At 46.1% G+C, this 14,836-nt stretch overlaps 1 protein-coding gene across 2 annotated transcripts in view; it reads right to left on the bottom strand.

Annotated features, from left to right (window-relative positions):
* Positions 1–7,016: 7,016 nt before the first annotated feature.
* The window catches only part of LOC143300567 (uncharacterized), an 18,149-nt gene continuing 10,329 nt past the window's right edge, over positions 7,017–14,836 (bottom strand). For both annotated transcript variants that reach the window (XM_076614326.1, XM_076614327.1), the window contains exons 8-11: positions 13,980–14,093; positions 11,138–11,458; positions 10,819–10,864; positions 7,017–7,869 (exon numbers count right to left, since the gene is read on the bottom strand). In XM_076614326.1, the coding sequence (XP_076470441.1) occupies positions 7,580–7,869; positions 10,819–10,864; positions 11,138–11,458; positions 13,980–14,093 (771 nt within the window). In that variant the 3' untranslated portion in view covers positions 7,017–7,579. The remainder of the gene's footprint in view (positions 7,870–10,818; positions 10,865–11,137; positions 11,459–13,979; positions 14,094–14,836) is intronic.

Raw genomic sequence — 14,836 nt, 5'->3', positions numbered from 1 at the left:
CCCAGTCTGTCTGCCCATCTGTTGGAACGTCTGTATGTCTGCCCTTCTACAGGTATGTCTGTCTGTCTGTCTATCTGTCAGTCTCCAAGTACGTCTGTCTATCTGTCCATCCACAGGTATGTCTGTCTGTCTATGTGAACCATTTCCCGCCTTGGCACAGTGCAACCTCAAGGAATCAATTCAGAGGGTTAAACCAGTTGTGCTCCCTTCCATCCCCCCCCCATTCCCCTCCTCTCCTCCCCCCCCCCCTCAATGACACCCCCTCCTCTCTCTTTCTTCCCATCCACCCCACCTCCCTCTCCTCCAACAAATCAGTGAGCAGAACAGCAGTTTCCAGCCATTGAGATGTAACTCACCTCTTCAGCACAGACGACTGCCAACACCTCTTAACCTCTTCACTTGACAAAGAGTTTAGGACTCGAAACGTCGTTTTTATCTTCATGTTAAGGCACCTTTGATTTCAAACCATCTTTTATCATTTCTAACTTCGTTTTTAAAGGTCCAGCAGTCACCTTTTTTTTTCATCTGTCTATCGAATGTTTGCTCATCCCGGTACTATCTCCACACCATCTGTGTGTGTGTGTGTGTGTGTGTGTTCGTGTTCTTAGGTTCAAGCTCGTGAAGCCTGTGACATAAGGCCATGTGGAGTGATGGCCTAGAGGTAACGCGTCCGCCTAGCCAGCGAGAGAATCTGAGCACGCTGGTTTGAATCACGGCTCAGCCGCCGATATTTTCTCCCCCTCCACTAGACCTTGAGTGGTTGTCTGGACGCTAGTCATTCGGATGAGACGATAAACAAAGGTTCCGCGTGCAGCATGCACTTAGCACACGTAAAAGAACCCACGGCAACAAAAGGGTTGTTCCTGGCAAAATTCTGTAGAAAAATCCACTTCGATAGGAAAAACAAATAAAACTGCACGCAGGGGAAAAAAAGAGAAAAAAAAGGGGTGGCACTGTAGTATAGGGACGCGCTCTCCTTGGGGAGGGCAGCCCGAATTTTACACAGAGAAATCTGTTGTGATAAAAAGAAATACAAGTTAGTAATGACGTATTGTTCAACGTAAAGCTGTGACGTTCTTTTTCAGTTTGTACGCCCAGTCTCGGCCAGACACTTTTCGGTCGTCCAGTCTTATCAAGTCCAGTTGTGACCAACAGGAAAGCTGACCAAAGTTTCCCCGGGGCTGTTGTTAGCACTGGGCTGACCACTAGGGGAATATTGGGCTAAGTGTGGCCAGCTGAGGGTTGACAGGTCAGTGCTGCTGCATCTACCTGCTCTTTGTCTCTCTTCAGTGTTTAGATCTGTGTTTAATTCGTGCGCCGTCGTCAGTCTGCCAGTACACACACAGTTAACACGATATGACAAACGACAACATTTGGTGCCCATGTGACAAGAAGGATATATGTTCGCCCCCTGTTCTAGATTACTAGAAAGATCAGTGATTTTTGTTGACATCCAAAGCCCCAGGACTGACAGCTGATGGTGATTTGGCAAAACACTTCCCAGAACCGACCACACGCAGATTAGATCCAAATTTGAGTGGCTAGAAACAGCAGATCACCAAAAAATTGGATGAAAATATAAAGACAAGGAGCAATAAACACAACAGTCATTTTCTTACCATTTTCTGGGAAATATCAACATTTATCTGGTTTGTGACTTCAGAATTCAAAGTGTGCAGCGTGTTCCTGAGGTTTGTGACTTGACAGTTCAAAGTGTGCAGCGTGTTCCTGTGGATTGTGACTTGACAGTTCAAAGTGTGCAGCGTGCAGCGTGTTCCTGAGGTTTGTGACTTGACAGTTCAAAGTGTGCAGCGTGTTCCTGAGGTTTGTGACTTGACAGTTCAAAGTGTGCAGCGTGTTCCTGTGGATTGTGACTTGACAGTTCAAAGTGTGCAGCGTGTTCCTGAGGTTTGTGACTTGACAGTTCAAAGTGTGCAGCGTGTTCCTGAGGTTTGTGACTTGACAGTTCAAAGTGTGCAGCGTGTTCCTGAGGTTTGTGACTTGACAGTTCAAAGTGTGCAGCGTGTTCCTGTGGATTGTGACTTGACAGTTCAAAGTGTGCAGCGTGTTCCTGAGGTTTGTGACTTGACAGTTCAAAGTGTGCAGCGTGTTCCTGTGGTGGGTGACTTCTTCAGACCACTGTTGGGAGACGACCACACTTGTCAAGATGCAGTCAGGCGGAGGGGGAGGGGGAGGCCAGCTGTGTCCTGGCCTGATGTGGTCTGTAATCTGGCTGCTGGTGCTGGTCTTTTGTGCCTGGCCTTTGGCCGGCTGGATGGCCGGTCTGTACATCCTGCTTCAGCCTTTTGCTGTGTGCGTGGAACCGCTCAATGGTGTGTGTGATGCCCTGCTGGTGGCGCTTAGATTCCCCTACCAGTGCTCTCAGAAGATCGTTGGCATGACTCCAATGTGTTGACAGCGGCTGCTCCTATTTCTCCTGGATCGCAGTGGTTCACTGTACTGTGGAGCCAGTGTTGTGTGCAGATCACAGTGGTTCATTGTACTGTGGGACCAGTGTTGTGTGCAGATCGCAGTGGTTCATTGTACTGTGGAGCCAGTGTTGTGTGCAGATCGCAGTGGTTCATTGTACTGTGGGACCAGTGTTATGTGCAGATCACAGTGGTTCATTGTACTGTGGGACCAGTGTTATGTGCAGATCACAGTGGTTCATTGTACTGTGGAGCCAGTGCTGTGTACGGATCACGTGCTACACTTTACTGTGGAGCCAGATTTGTCTGCGGATCACGTGGTTCACTCTACTGTGGAGCAATTCAATCCTCTTTGTAACTCTTCACCAATTAGATCCAAACTTGAAAGGTTAGAACCAGATCACCAAATTTGGATGAAACATATAAAGAAAAAATATAGTTTTTTCGGCACATTCCAATTATAATGGCTATGGATTGCGATGAAAGGCACAAGAAGCAATAAATTTGCACGCGCGCACACAGACACAGACACAACACTGCGATTGTGTAAAAACAACATACCAAGTCGTTTAACTCACTCAGTACGGCCAGTCCTCTCTTCTCCTCTACACAGACCCATCGGATGTCCAGTGGGTGTCTGAATGACCCAACCTTTAGCTTCCGTCGTCAGAATTGTGGTATTCTTTGTCAACATTCACCTCTTCAGTATAAGAGCCTTCAGCTTGCAATATTTTGATGATGGTAATTGGGGTGAAACGCTGTTAACGTCGTCTCTTTCGCTGTTCGTATGGAGAGAGTTAAGACAATCCATACATGGAAAATGAAGAACGTGACAAGTGGACACAACGTGTGTATTGCGCAAACTTTTCGAATGGTGTTCTGCCTGAAAAAGAAGGTTGTGTGGACGACAATCATGCCAGTGGTTCAAGAACAATTCACGTCGCAGTCGGTCTGAAAATGACACGTGCTGTGTGTGAGATGTTCAGAGTTCAGACTGTGTAGACTGTATTCCTTTTCCAGTGTTTTTTTCCGGCAGTTACGAGTCACTAGTTTTACAATGTTGATGTTTTACACGTTTGTTTGATATCATATTTTAACTATCATTTGTGCAATAGGAGATTTAAGATTTGTAATGATTAATTTGTGGCAGGGTTTCTTAATAATGAATATCTTATTTTAATGTTCTTGTTATCTCGTTTATTGCACATTGCATTTTTTTAAATACTGAACCTGCCGTTTAATAATATATTATGATTTTATAAAAGCATTTCTTATTCTGACATTGTGTTTTATTTTGTTTTATTGATATTACTTTACAGAATGCGTGTGTGTGTGTGCACGCCTCCTGTGCTTGTTTGTTCTGTCGCTTATTTGCCTCTCTGTCGGTCTGTCTGTTTTTACATTGTACTTGCTTGACTGTCTTGTATGCCCCTGTATTTCCCAGCTGATAAAGACGGTGTGACTCTTGCTCTGTGTGTGTTGACAGAACCAGCTGGACAGCACGGGGAACAGTGCCAGAGAAACAGACTGACAGACAGCACACAGCCAACAGAGCAGCGACAGAGAAAAGGGAGACCATCCCCACGTCTGAAGCCAGTGACTGCGCTGAGCACGGAGGACTGCCTGACACCTGTAGCAACACCTGTAGCCACCTGACAGGCCGAGCCGAGAGATGGGGTTCGGGGAAGGAGTGGGCGAGGCAGTGGGCGAGGGGAAGGGGAAGGCGGACCTGTGCCCGGGCCTCTTGTGGGCCATCCTGTGGTTCCTCATCTTCTGGTTCCTGGGCTGGCCTATCGCCTTCCTCATCGCCTGGCTCTACGTCCTGCTGCTGCCCTTCACTGCCTGCATCGAGCCCCTCAAGGAAGTGTGCGATGCCATCCTCAAGGTGGTGCAGCTCCCGCTCACCTGCCTCGAGAACATGTTCGCCATGAAGCCCATCTGTTGATGAGCTGCTGGCACCTGTCTATCGGGGTGCTCACCTGTCGCCAGTGTGTGCTCACCTGTTGTTAGTGTTTGTGGGTGCTCACCTGTAAACAGTGTGCCCACCTGTATACTTTCTCTATCTGGCTCAGCGACTGAGATGCTCGTTCAAGTTATTGCTGTTCTCCGTAGTGCCTCAACACTTTTGTGAAATCCTTTTGCGTGCCAGCGAAGCTCATTGGAAACTGTGTGTGTGTGTGCGTGTCTGTGTGTGTGTCAATCAACAATTATTGGAAAGCCTGTATGCATGCCTTTACCACTTGGGAGCCCGTTTCCATGTCTAGGGCGGACATCGGGTTGGCTCTCTCTCTTTCCCTCACACACACACACACACAAGGACGTGTTACTGTGTTGTGTAGACACTGTAAGGCGAGGGTGTGAAGTGGAGTCAGAGCAGAAACATCTCTGTGACATGTCTGCACTCCATATAACCACCACGCCTCCAGTCATTGCCAAGATCTGTTTTATAACCTGCTGTAGTCTGTGTTTCATGAAAGGTGTGTCAGTTCTGGTCTGCATGGCTACATATTCTATTCTATTGTGTATCGTATTCTATTTATTCATAGATACATTTTATAGATATGTATGAATTGTATTAGGTTACATTTCATGGATGTTTATTGTCAACGGTATTTATAATCAAACACCAACCCTTAATTCTAAGGGCAAAAGAGCCTCAGACAAGCTACAAGATCACTTTATTATCCTTGAACAGAATATTGCCCTGGTTCTGCTGAATCTTTCTCCTTTTTTTAATGAAAAAGAATCTAACTTTTATTTCAGCTAACAACAAACTAATGTAGCCCACCCCTTGCCAAACAAACCAACTGGATCAAAGCCCACGTATTTTCCAATGAATCAACTAGATCTATCCCACATGTCTCCCAAATGAACCAACTACATCTATCCCATATGTCCCCGGAATGAATCAACTAGATCTATCCCATATGTCCCCCAAATGAATCAACTAGATCTATCCCATATGTCTCCCAAATGAATCAACTAGATAGATCCCCAAATGAATCAACTAGATCTATCCCATATGTCCCCCAAATGAATCAACTAGATATATCCCATATGTCCCCAAAATGAATCAACTAGATCTATCCCATGTCTCCCAAATGAATCAACTAGATAGATCCCCCAAATGAATCAACTAGATCTATCCCATATGTCTCCCAAATGAATCAACTAGATAGATCCCCCAAATGAATCAACTAAATCTATCCCATATGTCTCCCAACTAGCCAACTGGTTCTAGCCCATACAGCCGATTTCCCAACTCAACTGGATCTTACTGACGTGTTTCCCCAACAGATATACATTCCAAGAAAACAAAATGAGTCTAGTCCATGTATTTCCCAACAAAACAAACAGGTCCAGCCTCACAGGTCAGCCAAAATGCCAACTGGATCCAGCAGAAGTCTTCATGGTAAGAGACATGTTTCAGTTTAAACTTGGTTCTTACCACACCACGCCAAAGGGAGTACCGTCAGTACTGTAGAGAGAAAACTATCTGTCCGTGTCTGTCCATGTTTGTCCATCTGTCCACGTTTGTTGACCTGTGAATTAGGTGGTTTGGGAAACACAGTGCGTTGCTAACATTTATTTTTAATCAGGGAATTCAAATAAAGGCTTACAGATTGTTATGTTCAAAGCTGGCATGATTAGTTGCAGTCCCAAAAGTTCTGTCATGTTTATTCTTTCAGTTCAAACATACTCCAACGATCAGTCCTTATTTGTATCTTTACAACAATGTTCAACAGCGTGAAACAAAATTATTTGATATTTAGAATCTGCATATCACCCCTAAATTCGTTTTTTAAAAATTCTTTTATTTTAATAAAAAAAAATTTCTAAATACAATATAAAACTAGACTGAACAGAAACAAACGGTGCTCTTTTTGCAAGAACACGCTACAATCCGAACTGAACCTTTTGCTTACATGTCATAATAATAATGAAATAAGATGTGATTTTATTCAGCCAAAGTATTCTCGAAATCGAGAATGTGGCCACCCATCATCTCCATGTTATCCCACTGGAGAATGTGGCTACCCATCATCTCCATGACTGTCATCCCATTGGAGAGGGGGAATGGAGGGGGCGGGGGGGCGAGGGGGGGGGGTGGCGGTTAGGTGGGGGGTCACATGCCCCTACTGTGGTCACCCGCCACCTCCATGTCATCCCATTGGAGGTGGATTCGAACCCTCAGATTGAAAGTCCAACGCTTTAAGCTCTCAGCTATTGTGCCCGTCATGACCTCCACTGTCACCAGCACCTCCCTTACAGGGCCCGGCGCCTCCCGGTCCCACTGCTCAGCTCGTGGAAGGCATGAGTTTCTGCCTCCTCAGCACTCATGGACCCCTCTCTTCTCAACATGCATAGCATGGGAAGGTCTGGCATCTCAGTTCGCAGGCATGACGAGACTTTGGGTCCTACTGCTCTTCTTCAGCCGCTTCTGTTTCCATGGGGGACAAGGGGGGGGTTGGGGGGGGGGGGGGGGGGGGGCACTGTCTTCAATGCTTCATTACCAGGTACCTGAGTAGTCTGTTTGCCGCCGGGTCTACTACTACTGCTACTACTACTACTACTAACGCCACCAGATACTCTTTGTCACAACTTTATTGATACAGTCAGCCACGACATTCCACATCACGAACGTTTTATTCGATAAGCGAAAAAAAAAAGAAGAAAAGATGACACCTTCCTGTATACAGTGTGCGGAGAGAAGTGTCACTTTCAGTTTATTTGAAGCTATTGCGACGTGCGGTTCATCCATTTACACTGCCAAGCCTTGGGTTCGAAGTACACTTAACTCACTCAGTACGGCCAGTCCTCTCTTCTCCTCTACACAGACCCCTCGGATGTCCAGTGGGTGTCTCAATGACCCAACCTTTAGTTTCCGTCGTCAGAATTGTGGTATTCTTTGTCAACATTCACCTCTTCAGTGTTAAGAGCCTTCCGCTTGTGATATTTTGATGGTGGTAATTGGGGTGAAACGCTGTTAACGTCGTCTCTTTCGCCGTTCGTATGGAGAGAGTTAAAACCGAGAGGGGAATGGGGCTGTTCAGCAAGTCTGACTTGGTACAGAGAGGACGTTGTCATGTGTCTACGTAGACAGCACAGTGGACGGTATGTGGACAGAGTGTCCAGCCTGTGTCAGGGTGTCAGACCTTGTCCAGTCTGTACAGCAGTTCCCCAGGCCGGCTGACCAGCCCTGAGCAGCCCGCTGTGGGCCCTAGCAGTTGGCAGGGGACGGTGCCGGTGTGTGGGTGTCCGGCAGTGGCGTTGTCCGCAGGGCTGGGCTGGCCAGGGTAGGCCACAAAGAAACAGGCCGGGTGGATCCAGCACTGGTGGTGGCACGAAGCTTTGGACCTCACAGTCTGTGTCGTCAGTGGCAAGGTCAAGGGCACCTTGTCACGTGACACCATCACTGACTTCCCTTCTTTCGTTGGCTCTGCGCAACATGGCCAAGACAAGACAAGACAAGACAAGACAAATTCTTTATTTCGAGGATAATAGATAAGCACTGGTGTGTTTTTTTACATCCAGTCCCCGCCCTGAATAGGGTCTACACTACACAATATTTAATAAAATTAAAGCATGGTGTTAGTAGAGATACACAACAGAGGAAAAAAATATGCATAAATCAAAACAAAACAACAATCACACACACACACACACACACATAACATACAGGCACTAGCATGGTGTTAGTAAAATGCACAGGTAAAAAAAAAAAAAAAAAAAAAGGAACAAAATCAAAGAAACAAACACACACAACACACACCGCATTACACATCAGAATGGGGGATAGAGGGTGAGGAAGGTTCTGTCAACCATACACATCTGACAAACAGTATCAATAAAATGAACGATTTACATACAGAGGTAATGAGAGGTCACAGGGGGCAGGTTAAAAACAACAATAATAATAATACTAATGGTATTTATATAGCGCTGAATCTTGTGCAGAGACAAATCAAAGCGCTTTCGCACCAGTCATTCACACGCATGCATAACTCTAAAACTGGATGACTCTAAATAAGTTACAACTGAACGCGAACAAAGAGGAAAGGCAGAGAGAAAAGAACAGTTCAATACCCGTGCGACTTTGATGGATGCCAGGAGGGGAAGAGCGGATACTACTACTTTTTTTTTCTTTTTTCTTTTTTAAGGAGGGGGAGGGAGGGTGCGGTAGGGGCGGTTGAGTGGGGGAGGGTGGGGGGGGGGACACAGAAATAAATGAAGAGAGAAATATCCAGAGGAAAAAGTTTCAGTAGCTCAAGGAGGCGTCACTGCGTTCGGTCAAATCCATATACGCCACACGACATCTGCCAAGCAGATGCCTGACCAGCAGCGTAACCCAACGCGCTTAGTCAGGCCTTGAGGGAAAAACAAGTGTCAACCGCCGGATATGTTCCGTGCCGGAACCCGGGACATCCCCCTCCATCCAGAGGAAAAACAAAATAAAACAAAAACAAAACAAACCCGCACATCACGAAAATGTCACAGGGAAAAAAAAAAGAAAAAAAAGAATGGGTGCTTTACGTCACTTCTCACATCAGGTGATAGGACCAATGAAGGGCATTCCAGGAAAGTATCAGTATCAGTAACCCAAGGAGGCGTCACTGCCTTCGGATAAAACCCATATACGCTACACCACATCTGCCAAGCAGATGTCTGACCAGCAGCGTAACCCAACGCGCTTAGTCAGGCCTTGAGATAAAAAGAAAAGAAAAAAAAAAAGAAGAAGAAGTAAATGAATAAAGAAGTAAATGAAATATGAGATATTACAAGTTACATAAAAACATTCATGACCACTCTTTCTCAACGCCCCCCCACCCCCTCCTCTCCTACTCACACTCTCTCCCTTCCACTCTTCATACATCCAAAGTGAGCTGACATGGGTGGTGTTGGAGAACAAGGAAGCTGAGAGTGCTTGTAGATAGGTCTTAACTCTCTCCATACGAACGGCGAAAGAGACGACGTTAACAGCGTTTCAGCCCAATTACCATCATCAAAATATTGCAAGTGGAAGGCTCTTACACTGAAGAGGTGAATGTTGACAAAGAATACCACAATTCTGACGACGGAAGTTAAAGGTTGGGTCATTCAAACACCCACTGGACATCCGAGGGGTCTGTGTAGAGGAGAAGAGAGGACTGGCCGTACTGAGTGAGTTAAAAAGGTGAGTTTTTTAGTGATGAGCGAAAAGCAGAAATAGAATCAGATATGATGAGGAAGGTTGTTCCAGATGTGAGGAGCAGGAAAGAAGAAAGAACGTTCACCACAGGTTCTTATGTTGACACGAGGAAGTTTCAAAAGGTAACAGTCAGAGGAAGAGCGGAGATTTCTCGCGGGAGTGTAAACACTGATGTTTTTTTTGTTTGTTTTGTATTTTTGTATTTTGTATTTCTTTTTATCACAACAGATTTATCTGTGTGAAATTCGGGCTCCTCTCCCCAGGGAGAGCGCGTCGCTATACTACAGCGCCCCCCCCCCCTTTTTTTTGTTTTTTGTTGTTGTTGTATTTTTCCTGCGTGCAGTTTTATTTGTTTTTCCTATTGACGTGGATTTTTCTACAGAATTTTGCCAGGAACAACCCTTTTGTTGCCGTGGGTTCTTTTACGTGCGCTAAGTGCGTGCTGCACACGGGACCTCGGTTTATCGTCTCATCCGAATGACTAGCGTCCAGACCACCACTCAAGGTCTAGTGGAGGGGGAGAAAATATCGGCGGCTGAGCCGTGATTCGAACTAGCGCGCTCAGATTCTCTCGCTTCCTAGGCGGACGCGTTACCTCTAGGCCATCACTCCACCATGAGGTCAGAAAGTGAAACACATCCAGGAAAGTGCAGGCGGAGACCAGTCCAACACGCTCTGGCATCAAGACGACATGTTTAAATGGACAGTCATGTTGTACTGGGCACCAGAGATTTGAACTCACAGCCGACGGGCGCAATAGCCGAATGGTTAAAGCGTTGGACTTTCAATCTGAGGGTCCCGGGTTCGAATCACGGTGACGGCGCCTGGTGGGTAAAGGATGGAGATTTTTCCGATCTCTCAGGTCAACATATGTGCAGACCTGCTAGTGCCTGAACCCCCTTCGTGTGTATATGCAAGCAGAAGATCAAATACGCACGTTAAAGATCCTGTTATCCATGTCAGCGTTTGGTGGGTTATGGAAACAAGAACATACCCAGCATGCACACCCCCGAAAACAGAGTATGGCTGCCTACATGGCGGGATAAAAAACGGTCATACACGTAAAAGCCCACTCGTGTGCATATGAGTGAACGCAGAAGAAGAAGAAGAAGAACTCACAGCCTACAAGAAGATGATAAAGTACATAAACTGACGAACAGCAGACATATGATGCCTGTGGCAAATAGCTAACGGACTCACCTGCCAAGGAGTTGTGATCCACGACAGGTAAGGGCCAGTGCCAAACCTGGGTGACACAAACACACGGGTGAGAGTCAATGCCACACTTAGATGATAAATAAACACACACAGATAAGGGTCATTGGCACATCTAGATGACACACGAACATAGGTCAGTGCCACATCTACATGACAGAAACTCGGGGGAAAGAGCCACACCTAGGTTATGGTGTGTGGCAGTGTGTGTATCGTGTGTTTCATGGTGTGGCGTGGTGTGTGTCACTGTGTGTGTCGTGTCATGTGTCATGGTGTGTGCCACGGTGTGTGGCGGCCTACAGACCTGTGAGCTTGGCGCAGACCTCAGCCCCAGGGGGGTGGCATAGGCCTTGATGTTGCCCTTGCCGAACACGTAGCCCCCCACCGTCACCCTCCTGTCCTCTTCGGGGTCGTCTGACGTCATCATGCTGATGCTGACCACTCCCCGCCCCACCCTCACCTCCGTCACCATGTAGTCGCTCCCCTCCACCCGCTTCCATGACGACAGCGTTGACACGCGACCGCTGCTATGACCTTGGGGGTCAGGGTCATGCTTCAGCAACACGCGGTCCGCGTAACAGGCATGCGTCATCAGGATCACGTGATTCTCTGAGCCAGTCTCCGGCTGTGAGGTAAACACACAAGCTTTTATTACACTGTGAGGTAAACACAAAAGCTTTTAATACACTGTAGGGTAAACACACAAGCTTTTGATACACTATGAGGTAAACGCAAACTTCCAATACACTGTGAGGTAAACACACAAGCTGTTTCAGTGAGGTAAACACACAAGCTTTTAATACACTGTAGGGTAAACACACAAGCTTTTAACACACTGTGAGGTAAACACACAAGCTGTTTCAGTGAGGTAAACACACAAGCTTTTAATACACTGTAGGGTAAACACACAAGCTTTTAACACACTGTGAGGTAAACACACAAGCTTTTAATACACTGTGAGGTAAACACACAAGCTTCCAATACACTGTGAGTTAAACACACAAGCTTTTAATACACTGTAGGGTAGACACACAAGCTTTTAACACACTGTGAGCTAAACACACAAGCTTCCAATACACTGTGAGGTAAACACACAAGCTTTTAATACACTGTAGGGTAAACACACAAGCTTTTATTACACTGTAGGGTAAACACACAAGCTTTTATCACGCTGTGGGAGTAAACACACAAGCTTTTATCACGCTGTGAGGTAAACACACAAGCTTTTATCACGCTGTAGGGTAAACACACAAGCTTTTATCACGCTGTAGGGTAAACACACAAGCTTTTATCACGCTGTAGGGTAAACACACAAGCTTTTATCACGCTGTGGGAGTAAACACACAAGCTTTTATCATGCTGTGAGGTAAACACACAAGCTTTCAATACACTGTGAGGTAAACACACAAGCTTTTATCACGCTGTGGGAGTAAACACACAAGCTTTTATCACGATATAAGGTCAACACACAAGCTTTTATCACGCTGTGGGAGTAAACACACAAGCTTTTATCACGCTGTGGGAGTAAACACACAAGCTTTTATCACGCTGTGAGGTAAACACACAAGCTTTCAATACACTGTGAGGTAAACACACAAGCTTTTATCACGCTGTAGGGGTAAACACACAAGCTTTTATCACGATATGAGGTCAACACACAAGATTTTATCACGCTGTGGGAGTAAACACACAAGCTTTTATCATGCTGTGGGAGTAAACACACAAGCTTTTATCACGCTGTAGGGGTAAACACACAAGTTTTTATCACGCTGTAGGGGTAAACACACAAGTTTTTATCACGCCATGCTGTGGGGGTAAACACACAAGCTTTCATTACACTGTGAGGTAAACACAAGCTTTTATCACGCCACGCAGTCTGTTTCAGTCTGTCTCTGTCTGTTTCAGTCTGTCTCTGTCTGTTTCAGTCTGTCTCTGTCTGTTCAGTCGGTCTCTGTCTGTTTCAGTCTGTCTCTGCCTAATTCAGTCTGTCTCTGTTTTAGTCTGTCTCTGTCTGTTTCAGTCTGTCACTGTCTGTTTCAGTCTGTTTCGGTCTGTTTCAGTCTGTCTCTGTTTTAGTCTGTCTCTGTCTGTTTCAGTCTGTCTCTGTCTGTTTCAGTCTGCTTCGGTCTGTTTCAGTCTGCTTCGGTCTGTTTCAGTTTGTCACTGTCTGTTTCAGTCTGTCTCTATCTGTTTCAGTCTGTCTCTGTTTCAGTCTGTCTCTGTTTTAGTCAGTCTCTGTCTGTTTCAGTCTGTCACTGTCTGTTTCAGTCTGTCTCTGTCTGTTTCAGTCTGTTTCAGTTTGTCACTGTCTGTTTCAGTCTGTCTCTGTCTGTTTCAGTCTGTCTCTGTCTGTTTCAGTCTGTCTCTGTCTGTTTCAGTCTGCTTCGGTCTGTTTCAGTTTGTCACTGTCTGTTTCAGTCTGTCTCTGTCTGTTTCAGTCTGTCTCTGTTTCAGTCTGTCTCTGTTTTAGTCTGTCTCTGTCTGTTTCAGTATGTCACTGTCTGTTTCAGTCTGTTTCTGTCTGTTTCAGTCTGTCTCTGTCTGTTTCAGTCTGTCACTGTCTGTTTCAGTCTGTCACTGTCTGTTTCAGTCTGTCTCTGTCTGTTTCAGTCTGTCACTGTCTGTTTCAGTCTGTCACTGTCTGTTTCAGTCTGCTTCTGTCTGTTTCAGTCTGTCTCGGTCTGTTTCAGTCTGCTTCGGTCTGTTTCAGTCTGTCTCTGTCTGTTTCAGTCTGCTTCTGTCTGTTTTAGTCTGTCTCTGTCTGTTTTAGTCTGTCTCTGTCTGTTTTAGTCTATCACTGTCTGTTTTAGTCTGTCACTGTCTGTTTCAGTCTGCCTCTGTCTGTTTTAGTCTGTCTCTGTCTGTTTTAGTCTGTCTCTGTCTGTTTTAGTCTGTCACTGTCTGTTTCAGTCTGTCACTGTCTGTTTCAGTCTGTCTCTGTCTCACACACACACGGGAACTGACAAACAATAAGCACGGGTAGACAGATCGTCATACATACACACACACGGGTACTGACAGATAGACTGTACGGGTAGGCAGACAGATACATACACGGGTAGTGATAGATAGATAGATAGATAGACAGATAGACAGATAGATAGACAGTAGTGGTAGACAGTCAGGCAGAGGGCTACGGGACGAACTGTGAGATCAAAGATGACGGGCACGTTGTAGCTGACGTCATAGTCATCCACGGCGGGCACCAGGAACATGAACGGTGCAGAGTCCGCTGTGAACTGAAGGCGGTACTGCATCACCTGGGGGACATACAGTATCACATCACATCACATCACCTGGGGAACATACATAATCACATCACATCACATCACCTGGGGGACATACAGTATCACATCACATCACCTGGGGGACATACAGTATCACATCACATCACCTGGGGGACATACAGTATCACATCACATCACCTGGGGGACATACAGTATCACATCACATCACCTGGCGGACATACAGTGTCACATCACATCACATCACCTGGGGGACATACAGTATCACACCACATTACCTGGGGGACATACAGTATCACATCACCTGGGGGACATACAGTATCACATCACATTACCTGGGGGACATACAGTATCACATCACCTCACCTGGGGGACACACAATATCACATCACATCACATCGCATCACATCACCTGGGGGACACACAGTATCACATCACATCACATCACATCACATCACATCACCTGGGGGACATACAGTATCACATCACATCACCTGGGGGACATACAGTATCACATCACCTCACCTGGGGGACACACAATATCACATCACATCACATCGCATCACATCACCTGGGGGACACACAGTATCACATCACATCACATCACCTGGGGGACATACAGTATCACATCACATCACCTGGGGGACATACAGTATCACATCACCTCACCTGGGGGACACACAATATCACATCACATCACATCGCATCACATCACCTGGGGGACACACAGTATCACATCACATCACATCACATCACCT

This window comes from Babylonia areolata, chromosome 26, assembly GCF_041734735.1.
Source record: "Babylonia areolata isolate BAREFJ2019XMU chromosome 26, ASM4173473v1, whole genome shotgun sequence".
NCBI classification, from domain to species: Eukaryota; Metazoa; Mollusca; class Gastropoda; order Neogastropoda; family Buccinidae; genus Babylonia; species Babylonia areolata.
This window is presented reverse-complemented; position numbering and strand designations above follow the sequence as displayed.